Below are 16,015 nucleotides of genomic sequence, written 5' to 3'. Positions count from 1 at the left end.
GTGTATGTAAACTTCTGACCCACTGGGAATGTGATGAGAGAAAGAAAAGCTGAAATAAATCATTCTCTCTAGTATTATTCTGACATTTCGCATTCTTAAAATAAAGTGGTGATCCTAACTGACCTAAGACAGGGGATTTTTACTAGGATTAAATGTCAGGAATTGTGATAAACTTAGTTTAAATGCATTTGGCTAAGGTGTATGTAAACTTCCGACTTCAACTGTATATGTAGTTTCAGGCATTTCTTTGACACCTGCTACGTTAAATTACATTATCACTATTGGTAGTGTTTTCCACATTCATATTCTCCTGAAATGCATACCAAAACTACATTCACACAGAAAGAGGACATGAGCAAAGATGCAATGGAAAAGAAGAGACATTAGTTTCTTGGTTTCGGTATTAACCACATCCATATTGAGAGGATGATGTCATCGTGTGTGGAAAAACCAAAGCACAGTAACATATTGTACAGCAGAAGTTGTGATGTCGCCACTCACTGACAATGCCTTACCAATTGCCCCTCAGGGATTGATACAGTTGAATAGAATTTAACAGTAAGCCTAACAATCAGAGAGGTAGTCTGTTTCTACAGGACAGGGTCAGGTTTCTGTCCATGCTTCTATGATGATTGCAGCGTTTGCTTTGGGCTCTGTTAAGGAACAATGACTTTCACAGCAAACGCATTGGATTTCATGGACGCCGCATTACCGCTGCAACAGTAGCTTACAGTATGACTCACGCTGACACAGACCGAATGGGTGGATAAGTACCTCTGATCATTAATTCATTCTCTCCCTGATGTCATCAACACTTAAATCTGTTTCTTACAAATCATTACCAGCCAATAACAATATTCAATATATTTTAAAAAGATGTCTTAAGTCAGCAATTAAGTCCTATTACTTATTATTTTAAGAAAAACGTTTAAAGAAAAATCTTAGTTATTTCAGGCTACACTTTTGTCACATTTGAGACATCTCAAAGTAAGTTTAGTTTCATGCTTTTTGCTTCACTTCTTTTATCAATGACAGCCTGTTGACATTCTGTACAGTATCTAACGCTATCTTCTATCGCCATTGAGGCAACAAGATAATATTTTCCATACAAAAGTCTTATCAAACATTCCATACAAGTTAAGGCCCCCTACAGAAAGTCAATGGGAGACATCACAAAGTGGTAGGGAAACCTCAGGGGAGCAAGTATATAAGGGAAGGTCCTGTCTTACGTCACTGAGCTCCTCACACACTCACTGAAACACACACACACAAACACACAGAGCACATACACACACAGCACATACACACTCACCGCTGTGGCAGCGCGTCCCCATCCAGCCCGTGGGACACTCACACTGATAGGGCGCCACACACCTCCCACCGTTCAGACACGGAAGGATGCAGATCGCTGTGATTTGATTGGACGAACACAAACAGAAACAGAAAGTCATCATTTGTCCTTCACCTCACTGACTAGGCCTATGGGGTCATTCACCACAGGCAAGCTGTGTCAAAAGAGCAGCCTTCTCTCTGGCTACGTCCAAAATGGCATCCTATTCCTTATATAGTGTACTACCCTACTGAATAGAAATATAAACGCAACATGTAAAGTGTTGGTCATATGTTTCATGAGCTGAAATAAAGATCCCAGAAATGTTCCATATACACAAAAAGCTTTTTATTATTTTTATGCACAAATTTGTTTACATCCCTGTTAGTGTGCATTTCTCATTTCCCAAGATAATCCATCCACTTTACAAGTGTGGCATATCAAGAAGATGATTAAACAGCATGACCATTACACAGGTGCACCTTGTGCTGGGACAATAAAAGGCTACTCTAAAATGTGCAGTTCTGTTACACAACACAATGCCACAGATGTCTCTGTTTTGAGTTTTGAGGAAGTTTTGAGGAAGTTTTGAGGAAGCGTGCAATTGGCATGTTGACAAGAGGAATGTCCACCAAAGCTGTTGGTAGGGAATGGAGTGTTAATTTCTCTACCATAATTCATCTTCAACGTTGTTTTAGAGAATTTGGCAGTACATCTAACCGGCCTCACAACCGCAGACCACGTGTAACCACGCTAGCCCAGAACCTCCACATATTCCTTCTTCACCTGTGGGATCGTATAAAACCAGCCACCTGGACAGCTGATGTCGGTTTGCACAACCGAAGAATTTCTGCACAAACTGTCAGAAACCGTCTCAGGGAAGCTCATCTGTGTGCTCGTCGTCCTCACCAGGGTCTTGACTTGACTGAAGTTCAGTATCGTAACCAACTTCAGTGGGCAAATGCTCACCTTTGATGGCCACTGTCATGCTGGAGATGTATGCTCTTTACGGATGAATCCCGGTTTCAGCTGTACTGGGCAGATGGCAGACCATGTATATAGCGTCGTGTAGGCGAGCGGTTTGCTGATGTCAACGTTGTGAACAGAGTGCCCCATGGTGGCGGTGGGGTTATGGTATTCGCAGGCAGATGGCAGACCATGTATACGGATATCGAAGACAATTGCATTTTATCGATGGCAACTTTAACGCACAGAGATAACTTCACGAGATCCTGAGGCTTATTGTCGTGTCATTCATCCAACGCTGTTAAGATAATGGGCATAATGCCAACCCCGAGATGGCGCTAGTGGGGCACCTATCTAGGATATATAAACAGGTGCATTATGAGTGTCTGATTTCGATGTCGTGACCTGTAACATGTAATACCTGAGTAAAGGATTATGGAAAAGAAGAAAGATTCATTTTTAACACGTGAATAAACTCAAGCAGAGGCATCTGGTCAATATGTTGTGAGTCTGCGTCAATTGTCTGAGTCATGTGATTTCGGGTCAATGATCAGAGACAGACTGGTGATTGGCTGTCAAGATAAGAGTAAGAGCAAGCATGCTGCGTGAACCACAACTTACGCTGACTTAAGCCATAGATATATGCAGAGCAAGCAAACAGACGCAAATCCAATTAAAAAAGATGAACACTGTCCCTGAACAGGCAGAATCTGTCAATTATGCCACTCAGAACAAATACAGAGACCACGTTGATAAACAAAATGGAAACATAATTCCTCGGACAGTGATGCAAGGCGGAAAAATTCTAAAGATGTGTTCATGTACTGTGGATCAACACACGCAAGAGCCAAATGCCCAGCATATGGGGTTATATGGAAATTCTGTGAGAAAAAAAACGATTTTGCTAAAGTATGCAGACAAAGTAAGCCTGTCAATCTACTAGAACAGGATACATGCCGTGATCATAATGATGATGAAGAAGTGGACATGCTATACATAACAGATGTCAATTCTGTTCAAAGCTAAAGGATTTACAAACTTAAAGCTTGCTCCACTGACATGTGATAACTGTGATTATGATCCAAGCAGGATGGAGATGCAAAGCCACAACCAACCAAGCAAGGCAAGGCTAAGGCTGTACGATGGCAGGGGAGTGTGAACTACAAGCCAGTCATGATGGGGAAACATACGTGCTGAAGTTCCAAGTAGTGAAAACCTTGCAAAAGCTTCTCCTTTCAGCAGAAACGTGTGAAAAGCCAATAAAGATGTGATGTGGGCATGACTTGCTGCATTGGAGCAAATCGAGAAATTGTTAATCTACCAACCAATACTGAGGTACTATGACCTCTGAGGAAGTGACCCTACAATGTGATGCAAGTGACAAAGGCCTAGGGGCAGCGCTCCTGCAGAAGGGGCAGCCCATTGCATTTGCTTCAAGGACATTGACACCCACAGAGCAAGGATATGCCCAAATTGAAAAAGAGTGCCTAGCCATAGTGTTTGCCTGTGACCGTTTTATCAATACCTTCATGGTAGGGACTTTATCACAGTGCACTTTGATCACAAGCCGCTTGAGGTTATCTTCAAAAAACCTCTTCTGTCTGCCCCGAAGCGACTACAAAGGATGATGCTAAAGCTTCAGCGTTATCAACTACAGGTAGTATACGAGAAAGGAGTAGAGCTTCACATTGCAGATTTCTTGTCTAGAGCAGCACTACCAACAACTAGTCAGCCGCAATATCAAATCAAATTTTATTTGTCACATGCGCCGAATACAACAGGTGTAGACTTTGCAGTGAAATGCTTACTTGCAAGCCCTTAACCAACGATGTAGTTTTAAGAAAATACCTATAAAAAAAGTAAGAGATAAGAATGACAAATAATTAAAGAGCTGCAGTAAATTAAAAAGGGGGTAAAAATAAATAAATAAATAAAAGAGAATAAATAGTAGCAGCAGCGTAAATGGGGGGGGACAATGCAAATAGTCTGGGTAGCCATTTGATTAACTGTTCAGGAGTCTTATGGCTTGGAGGAAGAAGCTTTTTAGAAGCCTTTTGGACCTAGACTTGGCGCTCCGGTACCACTTGCCATGTGGTAGCAGAGAGAACAGTCTATGACTAGGGTGGCTGGAGTCTTTGACTATTTTAAGAACCTTCCTCTGACACCGCCTGGTATAGAGATCCTGGATGGCAGGAAGCTTGGCCCCAGTGATGTACTGGGCCGTATACACATCCTTCTGTCGTGCCTTGCAGTCGGAGGCTGAGCAGTTGCCATACCAGGCAGTGATGCAACCCGTCAGGATGCTCTCGATGGTGCAGCTGCAAAACCTTTTGAGGATCTGAGGACCCATGCCAAATATTTTCAGTCTCCTGAGTGGGAATAGGTTTTCTCGTGCCCTCTTCACAACTGTCTTGGTGTGTTTGGACCATGATAGTTTGTTGGTGATGTGGACGCCAAGGAACTTGAAGCTCTCAACCTGCTCCACTACAGCCCCGTTTATGAGAATGGGGGCGTGCTCGGTCCTCCTTTTCCTGTAGTCCACAATCATCTCCTTTGTCTTGATCACGTTGAGGGAGAGGTTGTTGTCATTGCACCACATGGTCAGGCTGTCTCATTGTTGTCGGTGATCAGGCCTACCACTGTTAGGCCTGATCACCGCATCATCAGTAAACTTAATGATGGTGTTGGAGTCGTGCCTGGCTGTGCAGTCATGAGTGAACAGGGAGTACAGGAGGGGACTGAGCACACACCCCTGAGGGGCCCCCGTGTTGAGGAACAGCGTGGAAGATGTGTTGTTGCCTACCCTTACCACCTGGGGTGGTCCGTCAGGAAGTCCAGGATCCAGTTGCAGAGGGAGGTGTTTAGTCCCAGGGTCCTTAGCTTAGTCTGCTTGGACCAATGAGACTGTATATGCGCTGCAGGCTGAGGTTGAAGATGTGAACCATGCTACTGATCAAAACATCTCCCCGCAGACACGGGATGATATCAAAGCTCATTCAGCAGAGGACAAGACTTCTCGAATGCTTCAGTCTTTTAGCCGAAGAGGCTGGCCGGACACAAGAAAGAGTACGCCCATCCTGGTGAGGGACGACTGGACATACAGAGACAAACTCACAATGCAGGAAGAGGTCGTCTACAAAGACGACAGGGTGGTAGCGCCAGAAACTCTACGCCCAATGATTCTCTCTCGTATCCGTGCGGGGCCCATTCAGGGGTCAAAGCCAGACCGAGGAAAGCCAGTGACTCAGTATTCTAGCCCAACATGACCCAAGAAATGAAACATTTTGTGGCTGTGTGCAACATCTGTAATGCTAATCTACCTAAGCAGCAAAAGGAAGCGCTGCACACACATGACGTACCAGCACGTCCTTGGTCGAAAGTGGGAATGGATCTGTTCACAGTCAAGAACGTTCCTTTTCTGATTGTAGTGGACTACTATTCAGATTTTTGGGAGGTGGAGAAAGTGATTGACACAACAGCCGCTTGCATCATCGACTGTTGTAAGCAGCAATTTAGCAGATATGGCATACCTGACTGTGGTGTAGTTACAGATAATGGGCCCCGGTTCACAAGTTAAGACTTTGCTTTGTTGGCAAAAGCCTGGGAGTTCCATCATGTGACCTCCTCACCCTACCACAGTCAGAGTAATGGTAAAGCGGAGTCAGCAGTGAAAATAGCAAAGACTCTCATCATAAAGGCTATGCAGGAAGGCACAGATGTGTGGCAAGCCATTTTGGCGTGGAGAAATACTCCCACAGAGGGCTTCGGCAGCAGTCCTGTACAGCGCTTCATGTCTAGACCCACTCGCTCTCTGTTGCCAACAACTCCCAAGCTCCTCACACCAAAGGTCATTAGGGATGTTCATGCACACAAACGTGCACGCCAGGACAAGTAAAAACATTACTATGACCAGCATGCAAAAAATCTGCCTGTAATAAAACAAGGCCAAGTTGTCAGAGTGCTCCTGTCACCTCACGCCAGGGATGCCACATGGAGTCTTGGCACATGCATAGGGCACATCAGCGCAAGGTCATATGATGTGGAAGTAAAGGGCCGAAAGTATGGAAGAAACCGGAAGCCCATACAGCCAGTTCAGGAGAGCATAGGGCACAGGAGGGCCACATGGGTAGACTGGAAATATCCTCTGGATGGTGTGGGCAGGGCACATTATGAGGAGACGGGGAAGACCCCACCAGGGCAGTTATCTCTGCCGACCATGCCTCCACAATTTCAGGAGGCTGTGGAAGAGGAAGGAGAGGCCTTGAGGCTCCCAGAGGTGTCAGGACAGGACCTGAGGATTCCAGATGTACCCAACATCCCAGAGGTGTCCAACGTCCCAGAGGTGCCCAATATTCCACCAGTGCGACACAGTAGGACAAGGGTTAACATAAGAATGCCCCTGCGGTACGGGGACTATGTCCCTTAAAAGATGGACAATGAATTTTTGTATCTTATAAAATTACAAATTAAAAAAGGTGTTGATAATGTAAATAGATATTTTCACTGTGGTATTAGAATGGTATGAAGTGCTCGAGCTAATGATATATGAAAAGGAAGATGTTAAGATAATGGGCATAATGCCAACCCGAAGATGGCGCTAGTTTTTATTAAAAAAATTATACGATTATTTAACTAGGCAAGTCAGTTAAGAACAAATTCTTATTTTAGGACGGCCTAGGAACAGTGGGTTAACTGCCTTGTTCAGGGGCAGAACGACAGATTTTTACCTTGTCAGCTCGGGGATTCGATCTTGCAACCTTTCGGTTACTAGTCCAACGCTCTAACCTCTATAACAGTGGTTCTTAACCTTGTTGGAGGTACTGACCCCCACCAGTTTCATATGCGCATTCACCGAACCCTTCTTAATTGGAAAAATGGCTCTCTTCACCTTGAATTCAGCGAGCGTTGTGTTCTTGTATTGTCCATCTCCATGCAGCTTAAGGAAGTGTTCTCTTAGTTTTGCCGGTGCTAGACTAGAATTGCTCAACTTGGCATTGCAAATCATGCAGTTAGGACGCTGACTCTCATCACGTTCCGTTATACATGTGAATCCATATTGTACATATTCGTCCGACCACTTTCTTTTTTTGCTCGACATAGTTAGTATGAAGGGATTAACATATTAAGAAAGAAATCACACGACGTACCATCACGACAGTCACAATTCGACTACTGAGCGAGCCAAATTCCCTGCAGCACAGATAGGCCAAGCGATGTTGCGTGATCACCTGCAGCCAATGATGGCCAAGCGGGGCGTGTCATCACGAATCATATGAGTCGGGTGTGTGTCTTGACCTCCGCCGAACCCCTGAGACTGACTCACCGAACCCCTGGGGTTCGATCGAACCCAGGTTAAGAACCACTGCTCTAGAATAATAGTGAAGACATCAAAACTATGAAATAACACATATGGAATCATGTAATAACCAAAAAAGTGTTAAACAAATTAAAATATATTTTATATTTGAGATTCTTCAAAGTTCTTCCACCCTTTGCCTTGATGACAGCTTTGCACGCACTTGGCACTTTTCATTAGAACCCAATCAAGGAGTGCTCTATATACTGTGAATAGGGTGCCATTTCGGACTCAACCCCTCTCACTCGGGAAAAACAATGCACAAAAAGGATGTGAAAAGATTTCAGATGGGGATTGGGAGTCTCTTTAACTCTGTAAAGTTAATCTAGTCAAAGAGAGTGAATTTCCCAGAGTCAGTGAAACAGTGTGGGTCTTCTCATGGCTGCACTGTGGATCCACTTTCTCTAACACAGACTCTTTGGTTGGGATCAGAGTAGGGAGTGAGATCCAAATACCTCTCTCTCTCGCTCTGTTTCAATTTTCATCTCTTTTTCTTAATTTGCTACCTCTCTCTCACTCGCTCACTCTAGTTCTTTCTCTCTCCCTCTATTATTACAATATTATGTTATTACAGTATATTACAATATTATATTATTACAGTATTATTACAATACTATATTATTACAATATTATATTATTACTGTATTATTACAATATTACAGAACAGAGAAAAAATATATAATAATTTGCTAAACTTTTGGGAAAAATTATTGTGTGATTATAAAATAATCAAAAGCAAGTGCCATTATTCCATGGGAGGCCTATGGAAGTTTTTTAAATGCTCAGGAGTTGAGAATATTGTTACATCTAGAGACCAAAAAGCTGAACAGAAAAACACATTTGCAGGAGGGTGTAATTACATTGAATTAAAGTTATAATGATATTGATTAGAGAATAGAGTGCAATGCATCATGGTAGATTTGAGATTGCTATAGTGAGAAATCGAATAAATGTCACTATCACTCTTACTTTGAGAGACTGCCAAAAACATTATGTGCATTGTCTAGGCACATTTTCAATGACTGGAAATCCCGGAATTATTTCCCCAAAACAATTGATGGAAGTGCATGCTGAGTCATAATGGAAGCAGGAAGCTGAAAGTCTGAAAGATTCACAATGCCCAGTGTGTCTATTTTTGTATACATACAAATTGTCTGTAATACAGCAACTCACTCTACTACAGAGAGACTGTCTGTTTTTGTTTCTAGTCTGCCCTTCCATCCAAAATAAATGTGATTGATTGATAGATCAATTTATAATACTTACGTTCCTCGCACAGTCTGCCCATCCACCCCTCAGAACAGGAACAGGTGTTGGGTCTCTGACAAACCCCTCCGTTCAGGCACTGTAGCCAACACACCGCTGGAGAGGAAAGGACACACGCCTTATTAAAGCCAAAATACTGACACATCCTCCGAACAGTCCCCGTCTCACAAGTTTGTAGACCAGGGGTGGGCAATTCCAGTCCGTGAAGGCCTGATTGGTGTCACAGTTTTGCCCCAGCTCCATCTAACACACCTGACTCCAATAATCACCTAATCATGATCTTCAGTTTAGAACGCAATTTGATTAATCAGCTGTGTTTGCTAGGGATGGAGAAAAAGTGTGACACCAATCAGGCCTTCGAGGACTGGAGTTGCCCACCCCTGGTATAGACGGTAGAGAAAGCATTCAGTTAAAATAGCTAATCCTGTTTAATAGAAACGAGAACATTTTACTGGTAGCCATGCTGTGATTGGGCCTTGACCATGCGACTTCATGCACTGGGATAAAGATAGCATTCATAAAGACAGCATTCCTTTATAGAAACGGTTCAATTCATAACTGATGGTGCCTTAGACACAGGCATCACTGGACAATCCTGTTATCTAGTATGTCAAAGTAAAGTGGGAAGTGTACGAGTGGAGTGGTGAATGTGCTCAGTACAAGTGACTGGAGAAGCGGAGGGGAGGGCACGCAAGCTTTCAGGAGTAGAGGATACCCTCCTTTTGGGACGCAGCGGTAAGGGTGCAGTCTCTCTACCTCTGCAGGCGGGAGGGGGGGTCCAGGTCCCGTTCTCCAGACACACACTTCTGCTGTGGCCCTCCATGGCGTACCCTCCGAAACACGAGTACACCGCCATGTCCCCGAACTGGAACACCGCCCCCCGCACCACCCCGTGGGCCACGTGGAGAGGGGGGCCGCAGGAGACCCCTGTGTCGAAACGGACGGACAGCCCCTCTGGTTACTTACAACTCATTTGGGCCACATGTTATGTACATGTTATCAAATGCCTTTAAACTAATTTGGGCCAATTTGGGCTTGAAATAACGGACCAACAATGCTTCATATTTTCCCTTCGATAGAACCACCTGGCTATAAAGATCACGTTGAAGGGAAAGTGTGAATGCCATGCAAAGATGTGTCAAATGATGTGTTTGTGATTCTACAGTATGCGGCCCTTGTAAGAAAACCCGGAAAACAAACCAATGAGAATCAGTTAGTGTTGGAGCCGACAGGGGAGTCCTCAACAAGCAAGAGCCAGGCAGACATGCAAAGACATCGACATCTACACGCCACACCATACCAAACAGCGTTGTACTGTAAACCAACAGTATCACCAACAAACATGCAAGTTAGAGAGAATTAAAACACAATGGAAACCATAGCAGCTAGAAGCCCATAAGGAGTTACAAACATGCTATGAAGGCAGCAGATCTACTTAACGTGTAACCCATTCATCCAGCCTAGCACGCTGCCCGCAGAGACAGAGGAGAGGAGGTGATGGGAAAAGTGCAACAGAAAATAGTACGGCTCCATGCTCAATGCGCAGAAGGCAGGCCATGCGGATAGCATAGGACAAATAATGCGTGGTGGATCATTTATGTCGATTAATCGTTTTTGATGGATTTCTAAAACTGCTATGTTATGAATCGATTCACTTCTGGATAGTAAAAAGAGTTTTAGAAAAAAAACAGTGGACTTCACATTCAGTATCATGACCCAAATTATCCCAGAGAGAGACCAGTAAATCACCTAAGCCACTGCACAGATGCCTCTTTGTACAAGTACAGACCGATCCCCACCCTTCATTGGAGAAACACAAGCTTGGAAGCGAACACGTCAACAGTGTCAGCGATTTCCCCCTGTGAATCATCTTTGCTAGTTTACACCACTGTGTTGTGGGTTCAGAACGACATGGGATTCATTACGTAAGCAGCTAAAACTGCTAAAAACAGGCCTGTGGGGTTTTAATATGTTATGTTTATGGGTCAAGGCATGTATAGGTACGTTTAACCACTCGCGTGAGAATACAATGTGTTTCTCTTGATATCTGGCTGTCTTATTGTCTGTTGAGAACATCGAGTGATAACAGGAGTCTAAGAAAGAACTGGATCTCTTTTCAGGTCATTATTGTAAAAGAGAACGTGTTCTCAATGACATACAGTTGAAGTCGGAAGTTCACATACACTTAGGTTGGAGTCATTAAAAGTCGCTTTTCAACCACTCCACAAATTTCTTGTCCACAAATGATAGTTTTGCCAAGTCGTTTAGGACATCTACTTTGTGCAATTTTTCCAACAATTGTTTACAGACAGATTATTTCACTTATAATTCACTGAATCACAATTCTAGTGGGTCAGAAGTTTACATACACTAAGTTGACTGTGCCTTTAAACAGCTTGGAAAATTCCAGAAAATGATGTCATGGCTTTAGAAGCTTCTGATAGGCTAATTGACATAATTTGAGTCAATTGGAGGTGTACCTGTGGATGTATTTCAAGGCCTACCTTCAAACTCAGTCCCTCTTTGCTTTACATCATGAGAAAATCAAAAGAAATCAGCCAAGACCTCAGAAACAAAATTGTAGACCTTCACAAGTCTGGTTCATCCTTGGGAGCAATTTCCAAACGTCTGAAGGTACCATGTTCATCTGTACAAACAATAGTATACAAGTATGAACACCATGGGACCACGCAGCCGTCATACCGCTCAGCAAGGAGACACGTTCTGTCTCCTAGAGATGAACCTACTTTGGATGCGGAAAGTGCAAATCAATCCCAGAACAACAGCAAACGACCTTGTGAAGGTGCTGGAGGAAACAGGTACAAAAGTATCTATATCCACAGTAAAACGAGTCCCTATATCAATATAACCTGAAAGGCCGTTCAGCAAGGAAGAAGCCACTGCTCCAAAACCGCCATAAAAAAGCCAGACTACGGTTTGCAACTGCACATGGAGACAAAGATCGTACTTTTTGGAGAAATGTCCTCTGGTCTGATGAAACAAAAATAGAATTGTTTGGCCATAATGACCATCGTTATGTTTGGAGGAAAAAGGGGGAGGATTGCAAGCCGAAGAACACCACCCCAATCGTGAAGCACGGGGGTGGCAGCATCATGTTGTGGGGGTGCTTTGCTGCAGAAGGGACTGGTGTACTTCACAAAATAGATGGCATCATGTGGAAGGAAATTTATGTGGATATATTGAAGCAACATCTCAAGACATCAGTCAGGAAGTTAAAGCTTGGTCGCAAAATGGGTCTTATAAATGGACAATGACCCCAAGCACACTTCCAACGTTGTGGCAAAATGGCTTAAGGACAAAAAAGTCAAGGTATTGGAGTGGCCATCACAAAGCTCTGACCTCAATCCTATAGAAAATGTGTGGGCAGAACTGAAAAAGCGTGTGCGAGTAAGGAGGCCTTACTATCCTGACTCAGTTACACCAGCTCTGTCAGGAGGAATGGGCCAAAATTCACCCAACTTATTGTGGGAAGCTTGTGGAAGGCTACCCGAAACGTTTGACCTAGGTCAAACAATTTAAAGGCAACGCTACCAAATACTAATTGAGTGTATGTAAACTTCTGACCCACTGAGAATATGATGAAAGAAATAAAAGCTGAAATAAATCATTCTCTCTACTATTATTCTGACATTTCACATTCTTAAAATGAAGTGGTGACCCTAACTGACCTAAGACAGGGAATTTATACTAGGATTAAATGTCATGAATTGTGAAAAACTGAGTTTAAATTTATTTGGCTAAGGTGTATGTAAACTTCCGACTTCAACTGTACCTGGTTAAATAAAGGGAAAACAGTATATTGGAGTGGGCTTCCACCCGGTTAAAGGGAAACCACTGAAAAACAATATTTTAGTATTTTCTTCCGCATTAGTCCACTGTTTGTCATGCCCTGACCTTAGAGAGCCGTTTTATTTCTCTATTTGGTTAGGTCAGGGTGTGATGTGGGGTGGGCATTCTATGTTGTCTATTTCTTTGTTTTTGGCCGAGTATGGTTCCTAATCAGAGGCAGCTGTCTATCGTTGTCTCTGATTGGGAATCACACTTAGGCAGCCTTTTCCCACCTGTGTTTTGTGGTTAGTTGTTTTCTGTTTCATATCTGTACCTGACAGAACTGTGCGCTTTCGTTTCATTTTTGTTATTTTTGTTAGAGTTTTTTTTTGTGAAAATAAAACATCATGAACACTTTCCACGCTGCGCTTTGGTCTCATTCCGACGACAGCCGTTACACTGTTGATACAGTCCCAAAAGGTTTTGCATGTCAGCAGTCAAGTTTTCAAGATATTGGAATTTTAAAGTATCACCGGCCACATCATCATGATGATGCAAAATATCAATATGATGACTCATACTCAACAGTCTTCATCTCAGTAACTCATATCTAATCTGTCAGAGCTACCTTCTGGAACAGGAATGTTCCACCTAGGCTGCGTCTGAATCTTACTTCATAGTGCACTACTGTTAAAACAAGGGCCCATAGGGCTCGGGTCAAAAGTAGTACACTATATAGGGAACAGGGTGCCATTTGGGACGTAGACTAGAGAACACACTTGATGGCTGTACTGTGTTTATGGCTGTTCTTCTTTTTAATAAACCAATAACCTTAAAGTGTACCAGGGGAAGGGATGGTGAGAGAATGAAAGCGAAATTAAGATTCAATCCCTCTATGTTGACCTAGAATGGTACCTTATCTTGAAATCCTCGTCTCGTTCCAATGTCAATATCCCCGTTGGGACGTGAAAAGAAAAGACTAATATGTGAGGGGTTGGTGTAGTCGACCTACCAGTCATATCTTACATTGCTGACCAGACACTCTCGGGGTAGTGCACTATGTTGTCATGATGTGGTAGATTTTGGTGTTAAGGCTTTCATTCTAGCCCTGCACTAACATACCTGATTCGACTAAACCTTTGTTTTCGTAGTTTAAATGGTTTACCATTATCTTTATCTAACCAAGTCAATTAAGGTAATTGAGAACACATTCTCTTTTACAATAACGACCTGATCGGGTATGTTAGTACTGGGCTGGAACAAAACCCTGCTCCCCAAGTGGATAACCAGGACCAGAACTAGGATTAAAGAACCGTAGTTTAAAGTGTATCTACTCACTCTCACAGACAGTGCTGACTGGGGTCCATGTCTGGTCTGTCCTACAGGTGATGGCGGCGGTGCCCTTGGCCTGGTGACCCTTGGGACAGGCGAACGGTAACGACTGGCCCACGTAGAACAGCTGTTTAGAGGTGTTCACACCCCCACCGCTCACCTTCCATCCCGGGGGAGGGGGACACGGCTTGGCTGCATGGGGAGACACAGAGTATAGTAGTATTGGATTACACTATAGACAGATTTGACAAATGTCTATGTGGGTAAAATGTTTGTGAGAATATCAGTTGGAGACAACTCATGCTTATGTATAGAGTATAACGGTGGATTACAGACAGGTTCGGCATAAGCCCAGGTGCTACATATAAATGTCACAACAAGGGGTGTGAATGTTTGTGAGACTATGCAAGCTGTGTGCTCGGTGCTCTTAACGATATTATTTTCAGGTCGTTAGCTACCGACGAAGTCAGTTTTGAAACAGCATGTGAAACAGTGGTGATGTTGCAAAGTATTCCAACTGAGTGTGGCGGCCCTCCCCTCCATCTGTGGTCTGTGTAAACTGAAGAATGTGAGGTGTAGAAATACAACTGTTATATCTGGTTGGTTTCAACAGTCATCGTGTAAATTGGAAACAATTATACAACGGGGTGTGTCTAATCCTGAATGCTGACGGGTTAAAACCGCATTCCAGCCGGTGTCTATTCCACAAATTACCCACCGGCTAAATCTATGATGTTAAAATGCCTATTTACTCTGTTCCAGATTGTAAACAAATAGAAAGACCAAAACCTGAGATAAATTAATAAGATAAAACCAGCAGCATGGATTGGCTCCTTTATTTTGTCTATGAATAGGGCCAGGAGGTATCCCTGACCATGTGACCTGTCCCAGAAAAACTCCTGTAACACATTCATGTTAGTTGTGATGTTGTCGTGATGTTGGTTTGTCTCAAAGTCTTACGTTGACAGACGGGGAAGGTGGAGCTCCATGTCCCGTCTCCCATACACACCACCAGAGTATCCCCCTTTAGGGCGTAGCCTTTATCACACTGAAACGCAACAGCACGCCCGGTGGTCAGGCTCTCTTCCTGCACCCTGCCATTCAACAGCGCCTTGGGGATGTCACAACCCTGGCCAGCTGAGAGGAGAGGGGGAAAGAGAGAGAGGGAGAGATCTTAACGACAAATTGATTCCGATTTTTTCCCCCATTGTCTATTTCAAATGCTCGAGTAGATTACAAGTTGCCTGTCTTAAATGCCTTAAGAGGACAATATGATAAACCTGGAATAACGCGCCATCCATACCTTTACATGTTGGCGCAGGCAGGCTCCATGTTCCATTGGCCAGACAGGTGAGGTTCTGTGGGCCAACCAGATGTAAGCCAGGGTTGCACACATAGCTGACGTTGCCCTGGTACGCTTCGTCTGACGTCTGTACCTCTGCATTCTCCACCGAGGGAGGCGGGCCACAGGATACAGCTGTGGACACAGAACATTTGGATGTGGAAAACAGTCATAATTTCTGTTAAATTGGTGCATTTAAACGTATTCATTCTTACAGTATGGAAATTGACACGAAGGAACAATTCCATTCTATATCAAAACTCACATACATGTGCGTGCACACACACACACACTTACTGACACATGTAGGCTGAGCCCCACTCCATGTTCTGTCTCCTTGACAGGTCTGTACAGAGTCTCCCTGTAATAGAGTGAGTTGCTGTATTACAGACACTGTGTATCTATACAAAAATAGACACCCTGGGAATTGTGAATCTATCTGCTAACACAGACTCACAAAGCTCTCTCTGCTTCCATTATGACTCAGCATGCACTTTCATTAATAGTTTTGGGGAAATTGTGTCATGTGATTTCCAGTAATAGGTCATGTTTCATGTTTCCACCTGTTACCAGAGGACGGCAGAGACGTCCTAGAGACATTAACGACTCTCAGGCGTGTCCTATTTACTCATTA

At 43.6% G+C, this 16,015-nt stretch overlaps 1 protein-coding gene across 1 annotated transcript in view; it reads right to left on the bottom strand.

The window, feature by feature from the left end:
- svep1 (sushi, von Willebrand factor type A, EGF and pentraxin domain containing 1) overlaps window positions 1-16,015 on the bottom strand; it is a 137,385-nt gene that overhangs the window by 3,810 nt on the left and 117,560 nt on the right. Inside the window, exons 42-48 of the mRNA XM_029760326.1 lie at window positions 15,679-15,742; window positions 15,343-15,516; window positions 15,000-15,176; window positions 14,046-14,231; window positions 9,675-9,845; window positions 8,919-9,014; window positions 1,313-1,408 (exon numbers count right to left, since the gene is read on the bottom strand). Coding sequence (XP_029616186.1) covers window positions 1,313-1,408; window positions 8,919-9,014; window positions 9,675-9,845; window positions 14,046-14,231; window positions 15,000-15,176; window positions 15,343-15,516; window positions 15,679-15,742 — 964 coding nt within the window. The remainder of the gene's footprint in view (window positions 1-1,312; window positions 1,409-8,918; window positions 9,015-9,674; window positions 9,846-14,045; window positions 14,232-14,999; window positions 15,177-15,342; window positions 15,517-15,678; window positions 15,743-16,015) is intronic.

The sequence above is a fragment of the Salmo trutta genome, chromosome 8, assembly GCF_901001165.1.
Source record: "Salmo trutta chromosome 8, fSalTru1.1, whole genome shotgun sequence".
Classification (NCBI taxonomy): Eukaryota; Metazoa; Chordata; class Actinopteri; order Salmoniformes; family Salmonidae; genus Salmo; species Salmo trutta.
Note: the sequence above shows the minus strand (reverse complement) of the source record. Positions and strands in the feature narration are given on the sequence as shown.